We start from the raw sequence: 15,943 nt of genomic DNA, 5'->3' as shown, positions 1-15,943 counted from the left end.
TATGCCTCCTCCACCGAAATCCCCAAAGGCATTATGTTTTTAGGTTGTCCGTCCTTACATCTCTCTGTTCATGATAATGTGCTAACTTGTGAACGAGTGATGGGATTTTGACCAAACTTGGTAGAAGTATATTGTTGCGGATTCCCAAAGCCCGTTCTCGTTACAAAGGGGGGGATCAACCCCCCCCCCCCCCCGGGTCTTCGGGTCTGCAAGACCGAGTCGCCACTTCCGGGCAAACGTGGAAAAGGGTTTCGGGACAAATTCGCACGTACCTTTGGTACCCACGCCGCAACGGAAGCGGGATCGAGCCTCACACGAGCCACGCTTAATCGAGTACGCCCGAGCAGAATGCGTATCACGTGACTCGTGCTGTTACTTTTATTGGAACCCGATTAGAGCGGTTTTATTCGTACCATGCGAAGCCAATGATGGAAGAGACAGGACGGTCAAATCAGAAGGAAGAACAGAATTTATTTACACTATACAAGGATTTGTAGAAGGAAAGGGACACAGAGCAGAGCTTAGTCAGTCTTACTTATACCCAGACAATGGGCCCACTCACATACACGGGGAGATGGAGGAAGAGAAGTTCGCGCGCCAAGCGCGCCTGCTTCGGTCGCTCTGGGAACAGCTCACCCGTGGTGTAGCCCTCTGGCGGTCACGGCACGTATCCAGGCGAAGGCAGGCAGGAGGGAATCCTCACGGCGCGTATGCAGGCAAAGGCAGGCAGGAGGAAAATCGCGCGTCTGTGGCCCGGCGCGGGTCGTTCTTTCCAGCGCGCGATTAATACTGTGCAGGGCACGGGGAACAGGGCAAAGTTCATGTACAACGAGGCAATTCAATTCGTTCTGCCTTCTCGTGCCGTTCGTTCTCTTGATCTCGTACGTTCTGCCGTCTCGGAACTCTGAACTCTCCACTCAACTCATGGGCTGCGCAACTCATCTGACTCGGAACTCATCTGAACTCTGCGCGTTCTCATCTCATCTCGTCTCATCTGCTTCTCGACTCATCTGAGGTGGGGGGACTCGGAGCCGGGTTATATGGCCCCGCCTCAGAGTCTCACTTGAATGTTCCAAACCCCGCCTCTGCCGCAGTGGTAAGCCACTCCCCTCGAGCCCTGATTGGCGGCCCGTTGCTTACCTGTCACTCCTCCTGCCCCGCCTTCCTTCGGCCTCGGTCGACTTGATCAAGCCTGCCGCGTGGTATTTCAGTGCCAAACCAAAAGCATCGAAGCAAAGCGCCAAAAGGACACCTAATCTCACTGGCCTACTCAACACAAAACTAAACACAGGAAAGGACGACGCTTACATTTACTAAGAAATAACTGAGCTATCGCGAGGCTTCATGTTATGGTGTAACTAACTAAGAGGGGAAATGAACCTTTATTTCAAAACCGCAACAATATATTATGTTGTAAACATTGACTGATTAGATTTTGGCATCACAGGTCAGAGGTGATGTCAGGTAAAAATGTGATACTTAAGAACAGCTGAAGGGATTCAAATCAAACTTCGTGCAAGTATGTAATATGATGTAAAAATGTGGGCAGAGGCATATCAGTTGACGTCATGACTTTATTGTGCGGTTTTATTGTGCCGTTCTAGTTTCCTTTTAAATCCAATGAGATGTCACTTGAAAAAGCATATCATGAGTCCTTTGCAACAATGAAGAATGTGTTCATAAAGTACAACACAGGTTTGCCTGCCAGTGCTACATGGAACATCTCATTATTGTTTTTTTGGGGGCTGTTCAATGTATTGAGCAGTTGTTGTGTCAATTTCTGTGAAGGTAAGAAAAGGGTACAAGGTGTCCTGTTAATTGGCCATTCTGTGCCACCAAAGCAGCTCGAGAGGTTTTTTGCTGGAATGAGCATGTTCTTCTATCCAAGCACCGGTACCTGCCCTATGGGCGGGGCTTCAATTGGGAAGCCCAAATGAAAAGGCAAAATATCAGAACTTGAAGGCTTTATTTTATTTTAAACGATTCATATAAACATCAGTTGAATCATATCACATGCAAATCATCAAAATCTAAACATTACATGGTGCCCATTTTGAAAAAAGATTGAATTCTGCAAAATGGAAGCGGCCGCTACACGGCTTTCTCAGTCGCACGTTTATGTGTGAAGAGTGCACGCCGAATCTGTAACACGGAAGCGGCCGCTACACCCGTTTCTCAGCAGTTTTGCACATGCTGCCATGTTACTTCGGAGCCGCACGTTTATATAGGAAAAGTTTGTCAGGAGTCGATCTACTCTCTCCTGTTACGTAGAATTTCAATTAAAGCCCACATCACTGTTCATATCCGTAAATATTATTCCATCGTGTTTGGAAAATTGGGGGGGGGGGAAATGGAAAAACAATATAGCCTATTTTACTCCAAGGGGTCCCAGGAATACCCACCCAAAATATCGTTGCAATTGGTTCAGCCGTTTTTGCGGTACCTTCGAACGGACATACGGACATTTGGTGAATTATAGTAAGATGAGGGACTAGCAAAAGTACCTGTCCCAGGTGATGGGAAAGGCAAGCAAAAGTACTATCCCCAGTGAAGGGAAAAGTTTATTAATCGATCAATTTAAATTATTTTGTGGACTTTAAAAATGTTAATTGTGTTGCACTCTTGGTTTCACTATGAGGAAGGTTGAGGTTTGCTGGCATCGGATTTGGGTGTCAATGCGTCAGATCTGCTGTTTCATCTTCTTTGCAAACGGAACCTTTAATTACTCTACTTCTCATGCATTGTATCACAACAAATGAGTCGTATTTGAACAATCTGCCCCTGCAGTTGTCATCGTAAAACTGCACAGCATATTCCAAGGCTGTCCTAACCTGGGAGGAAATCGTGTTAAAAATTTTGTAGGTTTGCCTTGGCATAATTAACATCATACTCTGGATTTCCTTACGTTGTATTCTGCCAGGATGGATTGCACTAATGTCTTGCTCCAGTTTATTTACCTTCACATTCTGTGGCCAAATTGATGGATGATTTTGGAATTCATCTGTGCCACCAACGGCTTTCTTAGCTTCCTTCTGCATGGTGCTTTGCATGGGTAAAGCACACGAAACACGATACAGGACAGTCCCGATGCGAGTGATACAGGACAGTCCCAATACAAGAGATACAGGACCAGACAACTGCGGTACACATTGTATACTGGTCCTTGCCCGAGTGTGATTTTATGCACAAACCATGGGGTTATTCCAAGCTAGAGTGTATTCTTCTGCACTTGACCACTGGACTTTTTCCAGACCATTTCTTGCTTACTGTAAATTGCAGCTATCTGAAGTTCTGTTTAGCAAAGTTTTGCTTTCCTTTTGTCGGTTAAGTTTTTGATCAAAGAGGTTGAAATTACTTCACATATGAGGGAGAATATCCCTGCCATTAGGGAGATGCTTTTGTGTTAGGATGAAGAAGAACATTTTCAAAAAGTAATTTGTACCATGTGCAATTCAAATGCTAAATTCAAATTCATGCCAATTCATTAATTTCCATTTTGCTGTTTAGTCCATCTTCCATATTTTAGATTATATATTTTTTACAGCGTGGACCATAGGGCAAAGCTGTCTAGAACAGTGTTTGTCCATCCGTATGTGCCCTCTACCAATCAGAGCTGAGGATATGGTCACATGACAGGGTGATGTGATTACGTCTGATGTCATTACGGCGGCTGACTCCGCACACGGCCATTTTAATTCCAATTTCATTCAGGCCGAACATATCGTCGAACCTGTCATATATCACAATCACCATGCTCTACCTTGACGTTTTTCATTCAGTGTGAAACACCAAAAAACGATTGTTAAAATGACCATGAAATATCGAAAGCATAGGCGTTACATCTCTTGCAACAAAACGGTACGTATAGGCCTTAGGCTTCATGCCTCACCTTCGGACCGCTTCGGACAAATGAAGCCCAGGTTTCTTAATACAGTAGTGTATCGTTTCAGTTGTATTGTTTTCATAATAATAATAATAATATAGTAAATATAACCATAACACTTTAATCCCAATGTCGTGAATGGAAAGTAAATGGATTTAAGCGGTGTATGGTTCATTAATCAATGATAAGCGGTGTAACCACGGAAGTAAGGAACTGCAAAGTTACTAGAGGTTAAAATATATCATCTTCTATATATTAAAGTAGCGGCAGTTTAGTGTCACGCTACGTCATTACGTCTATCTTCAACTAAATTACTAAAGTATCAAACAAGCCCGGCTACGCCGCTGTTAGACTTACGGCCTTGTTTTATTTTGTTTTCTTATTCCCTTTCAGTTTTATGTTTTCATGATGGTTAAACTTACGGTGTCATCAAATAATAATTTCCCTGGATAGGGGACAATGAAGATTATTATTATATTAATCTTGTGACTGGTGGAACTTATGACTCGCTGAATTAGTGAATTGAATAGTGTTGCTTCGAAAAAGTTTTTGTCTTTCATTTTGTTGGTTTTGCCTGTAGCCCAAAGGATAAACATTTGATCGAATGTAAATGACATGATATGGGTCATTGACAGCAGGCAGATATAAAAAGAAACGAGATTATTGTTATTTTGCAGATAACAATGAGTGACTTGTATATGATATCTGAATTGTCCTTCACAGGAGGCTCAACTGGTGTTAAGGAGGAACGCTGGACAGTGGCGCTGGATGGAACTAAGGGCCAGTGCACTCCCATAACATCACAGATGCAGCTCACCACCGAGGATACAACTCAGCGTGACCCTGGGAAGAAGAAACAGCGTGTGCCCTGCGCCTGTCCAAACTGCCAAGACAGGTGCTTTGCTTAGATCTGAAGGATGCCTTATTCCATACACTTGATGTCGGTTGTTACATTGTAAAGTTTTTCCCTTTCATAGTTCTAATTTTTATAAATGCATGTATTAAAACAGGTCAAATACTAGAACGGAACTCAATATAGCACATACCTCCTCCAGGCTGAACATTTAATGTTTTGTATCCCACTGTTTGGCCAGATCTAGATTCGGACCTGAACCAAAATCGAATTGGCTTGTTCGTGTCACCTAACCAACTCATCCACCTAGATTTGTCATAACTCATCCAAAACGTTTTGAAATATCATACTATAAATCGTTTTTGTCCCATCTCTCAATGGTGAAGAATCACTTAGAAAGTTCAAAAAAATATTGTATCCAGATCCGGCTTCAGATCTTCACCAAAATGTAATCATTTCTTCCTTGTCACACACACAACCTCTCCACCAAGTTTAGTCCAAATCTGTCCATAACTTTTTGAGATAGCGTGCTCTATATTGGTTTTAGCCCTATCACTCAATGGTGAAGAATCACTTAAAAGTTCATGGATGTGGATCCGGATTTGGATCTTCACCAAAATCTCATCATTTCGTCTTTGTCACACACCCAATGTCTCCACCTTCAGTGGCAGAAGTAACTAGAATGGCACTCGATAGAGCGCATACCAGATTTTGTATCCCACTGATAGGCTGGATTTGCATCCGGACCTTAACCAAAACCTGATTGGCTTGTTCTTGTCACACATACCCAACTCATCCACCAAGGTTTGTCATTACTCACCCACAACTTTTTACGATATTGTGCTATACATTGTTTTTGGCGAGATCTCTCAATTGTGAAGAATCACTTAAGAAACTAGAACACCACTCAGTAGAGCGCATACTCCCGCCGTGGGTCAAGTTGGAATAGTACGATTTCACAAAAGTTTGAGGGAGTAGTTCAATGACAACACAAGACAAGACAACACAAGACAGACACTGCACAGATATAGGCCTATATTTAGAATATATAGAAGATAATGTTTAAAAAAAAAAAAAAAAAAATGCAATTTCACTTAGATTTTCGGATTCAGCGTTCAATTCTACATAAGTGAGTGTATTTTGAGGCATGTGTGACTTCAAATAATATTGTAAGCCAGGACAAAACGTTCGTTTCATTCCTTAGGGATACAACATGTAAAACTGGCCCAAACGTCAAAACAAAACTCGCTCATTTTAAGTCGTACACGCTAATGCGACCACTCATTCTTCTGGGAAGAATCCCGTGCACATGCTGGTCACACCTATAACTCACCTACGTCTTTATAAGTTCATCAAATACTGACACCGCGATTGACATTCACTGAGGTAAATGTTGATATCTCTTCTGAGGTTAAAAAAAAACAAAAAAAAAACAGTTTCAAAGCATTATACGTATCAAACGATACATTTTATGAAACGGGGAAATCTAATACACATTTTGGTGGTTTTAAAATGACAGAATATGTCTTTATTAGAAAACAAAAATGAACATTGAAGACGACGCTGCTAAAAAAATACACCGCTCTAACGCATAACCACGAGTTTAAACTACATTTACAACAAATATGAAAACTATTTTCATATCACAATGTTAAATATAGAATATATAGAAGATAATGTTAAAAAAAAAAATGAGCCCTATCTTCCAATGGTAAAAAAATCCTTCAAAAAATTCCTGGATCCGGAATAATATCCTGAGCTTCACCAAAAACTAATCAATTCTTCCTTATCCCAACGGCAACCATCCCACCAACTTTCATCCAAATCCGTTCAGAACTTTTCCAGATATCCTGTTCACAAACACACGAACACACACACACACACACACACACACACACACACACACACACACACACACACACACACACACACACACGGGCGGACACGATCGAATGCATTACTCCCTGGCGGGAGTAATTATAGTATCCGCATCTGGATCCTCAGCAAAATCGAATATATTAGTCCTCGTCACACACCCAACCTGTCCACCAAGTTTCCTCCAAACCGGTCCATAACTTTTTGAGATATCCTGCTCAAAGACAAAGAGATAGACAAACAAGATTGAAAACATAACCTCCATCCACCTTTGGTTGCTGAGGTAACAAGATGTCCCACAGGATCAGGCCTTTGCAGGTAATGTGTCTGGCTACTCAGGCGAAATGTGAATTGTTGAGATTCGATGTAACTTGATTTAAATTAATAATAATATAACCAACAACTTTCTTTGAAAGGAATGAGCATGGTCATTGCGATGTTGATTTGTTTGGTAAATCTCAATGCAAAATTGGATTAGTCTTCCACCTGCTACCTTAAAACTCCTGGTATGTACCAATCTTTAGATTCGCAATACAATTTTCCCAAAATCTGAATGTTGCACCCTCACTTTATTTTTCATCCAAATGGAAGATTTGTTGCAGGATACTGTGTCTGAATCCCTGTGATACAAAACATTCCAATAATCATGCACATCGTGAAATATTTTTCTCGATAACGTGGAATATATTTTGTCAAAATGTACGTGATGAATTGTTTAGATTTGCACTGTAAACAATATCATATTGTGTTGGTGCCAAGAGAAAGATATATATTTCATTTAATTCACACAGTAAAACAAAAGAAAGAAATTCACTGCTAGAAGTGAGGACATTATGCTCGTACAGTACAATATAATCTTAGAGCCCAGCCTCAATAGTATTTATTTCTTTTTTCACCAGGAGCGGAAATGGACCTGGAGCACAGCGTTTGCATGCATGCCACATACCTGGTTGTACCAAGGTGTATCGTAAGACGTCACATCTGAAGGCCCACCTTCGTTGCCACACGGGCGAGCGACCCTTCGTATGCACTTGGCTATATTGTGGGAAGAGCTTCACACGCTCCGATGAACTACAGAGGCATTTGCGCACACACACTGGTATGCAGTTTGATCCATCTACATGGGGAAGAAGTAAATAGGTGTTGGGAGGGGAGAGTGAAAAAAAAAATCGTGCATATACGTACAGGAGTTTGGTGCCTAAATATGAAGATTATATGCTTCCTTCAGTCTCAAAATGGCATTTTGTATGTGTGCATGGGAAGGGGTCACTGACCATTATGTCTATTATTAGCATTGCTGCTGCTGCTGCTGCTGCTACTACTACTACATTATTCCAACCTTCCTGTGGGGTCGTCCAGGGAAGTATTTAGCCCAAATCTTTCAGGAACCGGCGGACTAAGCCGGGCGTTCGACTATAGGTGGCAGGAGTTGGGAATTTGGCCAGAGTGCCAGCAGTAACTCAGGCCAGCCAGTCTGGGTCTTAGTAACTCAGGTCCTATACGTCCTGAAAGATGCTATGGAATATTTAATCATCAATTAGTAACAAAAACTAGCAGCTGGGAGACATTGTCCATCCAAGGGATGGTGCAGTTTATGATGCAATGCCCTGTCTTCAAAGCCCAAATCTAACAGCTTATAGTTTGGTCAGGAATCAAATGCAGAAAAGACAGCTAAAAGGTAAGTGTGCTATCTCTGCAAAATCTCTCATGTCTGTCAGTGTTGTATCAATATCCAATTGTATTTCTTTTCTTGGCCTTGGTACCACTCCAAAGCTCTATTTGAGTTTGTAAAATAGCTTGGGATCCTTAACTCTTACAGGAGTGCAGATAGGACATCCAGCCCAGCATTGGCGGAAACAATGAAGTGCTTCACGATACAGTACACTCTATTGAACTTCTGTTCAATAAAGATGTCTTGAAGGAATAGCACTGCTGCAAGGGCGTTGGATATGTACCAAAGGGGCATCAAAACGTTTTCCTCCTCTTCAAAACGTTTGGAGCTAAAAACGTGAAGTTATTTTTCAGTTCAATCGTGAAACTAATGCATCTCTGGGAAAAAAAACTAGTGACTGGAAACTAAGACAAGAATTAACACATGTGCAAGGTGTCGCCATATGGTTATCACTGAATGGATCCAGTCACTGAGTGTTATTCTGAAAAAATCATTATATATTAGAACCACCTTTGGAGGCCATTTTTCCCTGCAGAGCGGGGGTTGGCCTTTTTCGGGCACCTTGGTCCCCTTGTTGAAGCAATGTTTTATGGCCTGATGCCCTTCCTGTCGCCAACCCTGTTAGTCACCTCTTGCGACACACAGGGAATTACCAGTGAACTGGTACTCAATTTGCCGACCTCAGAAGGATGACAGGCTGAGTCAACCCCGCTGGCATTAATTCAGTGATTGACCAGGATCCTAAGATCCCAAGCCGGCACCCTAACCGCTAAGCCAACACCAGGCTGTTGGGAGGGGAGAGTGATATATATATATATATATATATATATATATATATATATATATATATATATATATATATATATATATATATATATATATATATATACATACTGTACAATCACCCTGTCCAATATATATTGTTACAGATACGACTTTGATGGTATGGTGGGCCGAGCGGGATGGCCGCCGTATCCGTACAAGTTACCCGATTGTGCCCGAATGTTGACTAATCGCGCTACGCTGGCTCAATAGGAAAGAGAAGACACCCGGCTGGATTATAATGACACAATACGACACCAGGGTTTCGATTCTCAAGTATATTCGTACGGAAAAAGGTTAGATTACAGGGGCTAGAGGTATATTACAGGAAGACAGGCACTTAGACACACTCTTATATTATCCCCGGACAGACGACAGACACACGGGACAAAATGCTGACTCACACGGGGGTTGATGAAAAGGGGAGGCAGGTCGCGATGGCTCAGGTGCACCTGGCTCAGGGACAGAATCACGTACGGTGGTGTCCAGAGATGCGTGAAGGTATCACAGCGCTTGTGGGTCGCGACTTTGGTCTCAAGCTGGGGAGGTCGCTCAGCGCTCGGGAGGGTGGCGTCTTTTCCTTCCAAGCTCGGGGCGCATCTCTCGTCACATCCGGCGCGGGGCCGCGTATATCCGGCCGGGAGTGACACGCCCTCGGCTCGTTAGCGCCGCCCCAGATGGCATCGGCCCATGGCTTCTCATTGGGGGCGGGGGTTACCGGCTCCGCCCTTGACGAGGGGCCGACAGGGAGCCCCCTTCTGGGTAACCCCGTCGAGCACATGTTCAATGGCGGCCAACCGAGCCGGAGTGAGGACGCAAAGCCGCTGTTGTTGTGGTTGTTGTTGGAGCTTGAGATGATGGGAAGAGATGCGGGGAGGTATGGGAAGGTCCTAAACTCCTACTGGTGCCATATCATCACATTCTGGTGCAACGAAGAGTCATAATTAATGGAAACAAGTCCTTAACTGACATAGATTAAGAATAACTAGCAAGATGTCCTATAATTGTCTACGTGTGGTGCGGGGACCTGGGCACGACATTTAATGGGGGGATGAAGGGGAAGATCGGCTCTAATGGGTGTTGTTTACAGACAATGGGACTAGGGAATGGGGTAAGGGAGAGTTGGGGAGTATCGGAGAAAATAGGGGAATATTTACAAGCGGATATGGAGGCCAAATTCCATATTCGCAACATTGCACCCTTCTCTACCCTCGGGGCGTCCCGACCCGATAAATTTTTACCTACTTTAGTGTGGCACGCAATGTAGTTCCCTCTACTATTAACTCTACCCTGAGTGCGACAGTTTTACAGATATTCACAAATGAGTAAATATGTCCCCCTGCGACGTTGCACCCTTCTCCTCACAGAAACACACCCACAGGATAACCGCATCCGGAAAGAATTCTCAAACTAAACATACAGCCGGTAGGGAGCATTATTTACAAGACTACGCTGCTATTTACACTACGATCCAGGACCTGTTTTTGGAGGAACACATGCAGATGTTATGCATAGAGAGAGCGCGCTTGCCAACATCGATACACCAACCCACGAGTGCTCTGTGGCCGACGGCCTTTAATAACGTGCAGAGCACCCTTTCCCGAGCACCAACAGCACCACCCCACCACCAATCGGTGCAGTCACCATTGTTCATTGGAATAAAAATAACTTCAACAACCCCTAACCCTGCAGGTGTCTCTTGCTCTTCTTGTGGTGCACTTGGTGGTAACTAAAAGTGGTTCACCTGTATGGCATAGGTGCCACGTTGACCCATAGGTCCATCCCCGGGTGGTGCTTGGCCGCAAACGAACTGCGGTCCATTGTGGGTGGCCACAAACATTGCGGTCCATATGGTGTACCGATCCAGGCAGCGAACAGCGAAAGTGCAGGCCCACAACTGCGCAGCCAGCACCTCTCTCTCCTCTCTCTCTACCCCAAAGCCAGATCCTCGGAGGTGGGAGACAAAAGAAGAAACAAGTGAGTAAGGTGGTAAGGGCGCAAAAGTGCACGCAATGTAAGGTAATGCACACTGGGGGCACATGGGAACCAGGTGAGACAGGTACGTTCCTATCGTACGCCCCCCCCCCACCAGGTAACCTACATGGCCCCTCCCTTACCCCTTACTGTATCCACAAAACACAACACTACCCATAAACATCTACTTTACAAATCGACAAACATCCCTACTGTCTTCCCCGTTCCTCCCATAAACCAAATTCGTCTTCTCTCCCTCCTAACCAATCAAATTTGCCATTTCCAACTCTCATCAAAATTTGCCATCTCCAACTCAACATCAAAATTTGCCATCACCAATTCATCATCAGTCCCTCCTAAGGAGGGAGAGATGGAATCACCCCAATGTCTCATCCACGTCGTGATGCGTCTCACCAATCCACACAGCAATTCTCATTTCCTGCAACAAACAAAGAAAACACAGGTGTGGAGTCATCATCATCACCACAGGTAAGTGGCTGCGTATGGTGCGACAGGTTCATCAATCCTAACTATTTCCTAAATGATTTTAACAACTTTACACTACCCGGGGTCTTTCTCCGGCCAAACCATTGGCCCTCTTACACTATGGGTTCTAAAAACCAATTCCCATTGGCCAAACTGTGGTGCTCTTCAATTTGGGGTCTCACTCCCCCGATTCATCTCCCGGTGCCCTCGTACAATTTCTGGGCTGTGGCGTGTACCTCTCCCAGCGGGTCTACCCACCTGCACACCTCCACCACTGCAGTTGCCACCCGAGCTTACCTAGCTCCTCACCCTAACCTAACTAACTGGGGCAGGCCCTCTGGCGCTCTCCCCACTCGGTGCCCTCTCTGGCACTGGGCTACCCGATCCTCACCCGGGATCCTCAGGCACCCACTCACAACTACCGGCTCCCAGAGCCCACCTGCGGCCTTCACCTGGCCGACATCCTCACAGTGGTGGAGTGCCCAACCAACTACACACACTAACAGGCTACACGCCCAGCCATTTCCACAACACTAATGCACCCATTCACAACACCATTCTGCAACCGCACCACAAATGCCAATATCCAACCACAATTTACCTATACCCTCTACCTAACACTTACACTACCCGCCCCGGGTACTCGTGAAAGGGGTCCACTCTTCCCCCATCCACACCTTCGCACCATGCACACCACTCCGTACCACTTACTCCAACTCTCTCCACACACCTGTACTTGCACACCTGTGCTCTCACACCTGGTGCCACCTGCACCCTTCTCTCCCCAAGCGCATTCGCGCTGATCCACAACACTCATTACTCACACACTGCTCCACACACCTGTCCAGTTGCACACCTGTGCAATCACACCTGTTCAATTCTCACACACACGGCATCATCTCAGCTAACTACTCCCTTCTGAAACTTGCGCTTCCCAGTCGTCCCTTTAAACTATTGCGCTCCCACGTCATTATCATCCATACTAATCTACCTGCGTCCCCACTACAGGTATGAGTCACTAACTAATCTTAACGTCACCTAATGTCATCTTCTAGGGCCCTATCAATATAACCTAACCCACCCGGGCTAGTTTTCACTGCCATACACCCCATAATCTATTGCTCCTTTGCCCCACCATGGGAAGGGTGGCAGGGATGCCATCCCACCACATCGGGGGCTCTCACTACCAATTTTTCACATCAAATTTCAACAAATTAAAAATTTGCCAATCATCTGCCAATCACTGTACCATTACCAATCATCACTCTGCCAATCCTTTGCCAATCATCAAATTTCGCCTTTTTCTAATTTCGGGGCCAAAACACTAACCTCATCACCCAGTCGACTCACTAATACCTCTCGGTGCGCCAATCCCTGTCCAAAGCCCGGCTTCGTAAAGCCAAGCAATGGATGCTGGTTGTTTTGTGCCAGCGGCTGGATGCGTCCGGCACTCGGTGCAGGGACGGGGGCTTACCCGGGCCGAGATCCCACGCATCTTCTCGGCACGGAGCCATCCAATGTCCCGATCTCGACCTGCCGGAATGCCTCACCAAAAAGTGGTCGCCATGACGACCCTTCCTATCGAGCTGCCCGCTCCGCCTAGTGGAGCCCGGACGCGGCCGTTCCACGCGAGGCCCAGCGTGGATCGCGCACGGCGGTTCTTTCGAAACCGCCGTGGTTCGGATCCCCGCTGGTTCTCGCGGCACGCGAAGCCCGGCACGCACCGAGGGCCTGCTTCGGCTAAAAGTCGCTCTAACCTCTAACCCGTGTAACGTCGATGCTTCACCTGGACGCTTACACCCCGCAGCCCGTTCCTTGCTCACACATCCAGCCGTGCCCATGCTCCTCGTACCTTTCCTTACACACCCAGGTACACTCATTCCACTCACAGCCTTGGTCACACACCTGACCACCGAACACTTTGGCACACATTCGTTGGTAGCACACCTCACCAACACACTTCTTCGCGCCCCCTCCTCTGTCACCTCCTCTGTGACAATCACAGGTGTGCTCTCATTCGCACACCCAACCACGTGCCTCACTACCAATTCCAGCGTGCATTCCCACTCACGCTCTACCATTCCAGGTGTGCATCCTTCCATCCCAGGTGTACATCCTCGCTCACCTGTCACAACTAACTCACGCTCCATGTCACTCTCACTACTTTCACCTCCATTCCTGACAGAGCACTCACCCTTACTCTTGACAGCGCACTCTTTCCCCATGCACCTGTCCGTCACACACCTTTCTCGCGCACACTCCTGCGCACACTCTCCCGTCACACCCTCTGTAACACTCCCCACAGGTGGACACTCTTCCTTACTTCTGACAGCGCACTCTTTCCTCATGCACCTGTCCGTCACACACCTTTCTCGCGCACACTCTCCCGTTACACCCTCTGTAACACTCACCACAGGTGGACACTCTTCCTTACTTCTGACAGCGCACTCTTTCCTCATGCACCTGTCCGTCACACACCTTTCTCGCGCACACTCTCCCGTTACACCCTCTGTAACACTCACCACACCGCGTTTCCACGTGCTCCCTCGCACACGCGCTACGACCGACTCACTCTCGCCAGCACACTCACTCCTTGGCACGCACTTTTTCCTCACACACCCCAGAGTCGGATTTTCTCGCACACCTCCTTTTTCGCACACCAGACCTGTCGCACACTTCACCAACGGCCTCTCACGAACACCCGGGTCCATCTCGACCCCCAAGCTCCTTAAATCCCCTGGCGCATCATACGCACGACCATATTGGTCACCACTTACACCGGGTCCTCTTCCTCTTCGCTTCTCCTCCATCACCTGCGAATCCCTCATCCGGTTAATGAGCACATCATCACGATCCAAACACAGACTTTGGACCAATTCTTTTACTTCCTCCTTTATCTCTTTCTTATCCTCTCTCCGTCGCTTCTTAATTTCGCTCACCCCTTCTTCCACTTCCTCTAATTTTTGCTTCATCTCCTTCATCTCTTCGTGCGCCCCTTTAAGTTCTTCCTCTAACTCCACTTTATTTTTTTCTATGTGCTCCCGCACCTCCCGCTCTTTAACCTCCATTACCTCTACCACCTTGTCCATTTTCCTCGTCAGGTCCTCATGTACCGTCTGGCACTCTTTTTTAATTACCCCTACGTCCTTTTTCATCTCCTTCTGTGTCGATTTTAAACCCTCTATTACCGCTGTGTTCTTCTTTACCTGGTCCCCCAACTCCTTTTGTCCCACTGTCAGTTGTTCTACTCCCAGCGTCAACTCCTCTATACCACCTTGCAATTTTACAGTCCCCTTTCTCACCTCTTTCTCCATGCGCTCCTTACAGTGCCTCACCTCCTCGCGCACTCCTCCGACCTCCTCACTCACTCCTCTTCTGATCTCCTCTCCCATCACTTGCATCTCCTGCCCAGATGCCACCCTCATCTGCTCCATTTCCTCCCTGTGAGCATCCAGTTTGGTTTCTACCCCCATTCTGACCCCCTCTATCTGCTGCTCCATTTGTTTAACTTCCCTTTCCGCTTGGTCCCTCATGTCCCTCAATTTGCCTTCCATACTGTTTTCTAACCCCTCTAACCCTTTTTGCATCCCTTCCATTTGATTCTCTTGAGCGGCCATTCTGTTTTCTACCCCCGTTAACCCATTCTTTACTTCTTTTATCCCGTTGTCTAACTCCTCAAAATTATTGTCTAACTTCTCAATTTTCTTGTCTAACTCCTCAAAATTATTGTCTAACTTCTCACTGGTACCCCTCGCTTCGTCCCTCATTACCCCCATTTGGTTTCCCATTACCCCCATTTGGTTTTCCAATCGCTCACTATTAGCCCTCGTTTCCTCCCTCATTTTCTCGCTATTCTGGGCCATAAGGGCCTTCATTTGTATGAAAAAAAGGCCCCAATCCATCGGGGGCGCTGCCACGGTCGCTGGCGCGGTGATCAGCGAGGCGCCATTTTGCGCGCCCGCTTCTTCGTGCGTGACGGCGCTATTTTGCGAACCTGCCGCCCTCACTGCTTCGCTCTCCTCCTGTCCCTCATTTTGGTCCTGGATCGACCCTACCTCACTCTCCCCTACCGGACCCCAGCCGTCTTGATCCGCCATAGCGCGACTTGCAAAATTCGAGTTTCGTAAAACAAAACAAATTTCGGCCGCTCCAAATTTTGACCAAATTTTTTTTTTTCCTCTATTCGTTTTTTTTTTTTTTCTTCAAAATTTGGTCGGGCCTCGAATCTCACTCCCGACACCAATTGTTACAGATACGACTTTGATGGTATGGTGGGCCGAGCGGGATGGCCGCCGTATCCGTACAAGTTACCCGATTGTGCCCGAATGTTGACTAATCGCGCTACGCTGGCTCAATAGGAAAGAGAAGACACCCGGCT

The 15,943-nt window shown here is 46.2% G+C and overlaps 1 protein-coding gene across 2 annotated transcripts in view; it reads left to right on the top strand.

The window, feature by feature from the left end:
- The window catches only part of LOC137436983 (uncharacterized), an 84,491-nt gene that overhangs the window by 49,625 nt on the left and 18,923 nt on the right, over window positions 1–15,943 (top strand). For both annotated transcript variants that reach the window (XM_068131264.2, XM_068131255.2), the window contains exons 4-5: window positions 4,607–4,778; window positions 7,511–7,710. In XM_068131264.2, coding sequence (XP_067987365.1) covers window positions 4,607–4,778; window positions 7,511–7,710 — 372 coding nt within the window. The remainder of the gene's footprint in view (window positions 1–4,606; window positions 4,779–7,510; window positions 7,711–15,943) is intronic.

This window comes from Myxine glutinosa, chromosome 1 (genome assembly GCF_964187855.1).
Source record: "Myxine glutinosa chromosome 1, kmMyxGlut1.1, whole genome shotgun sequence".
NCBI lineage: Eukaryota > Metazoa > Chordata > Myxini > Myxiniformes > Myxinidae > Myxine > Myxine glutinosa.
The sequence above is the reverse complement of the archived record's forward strand: the minus strand, read 5'-3'. Positions and strand labels throughout refer to the sequence as shown.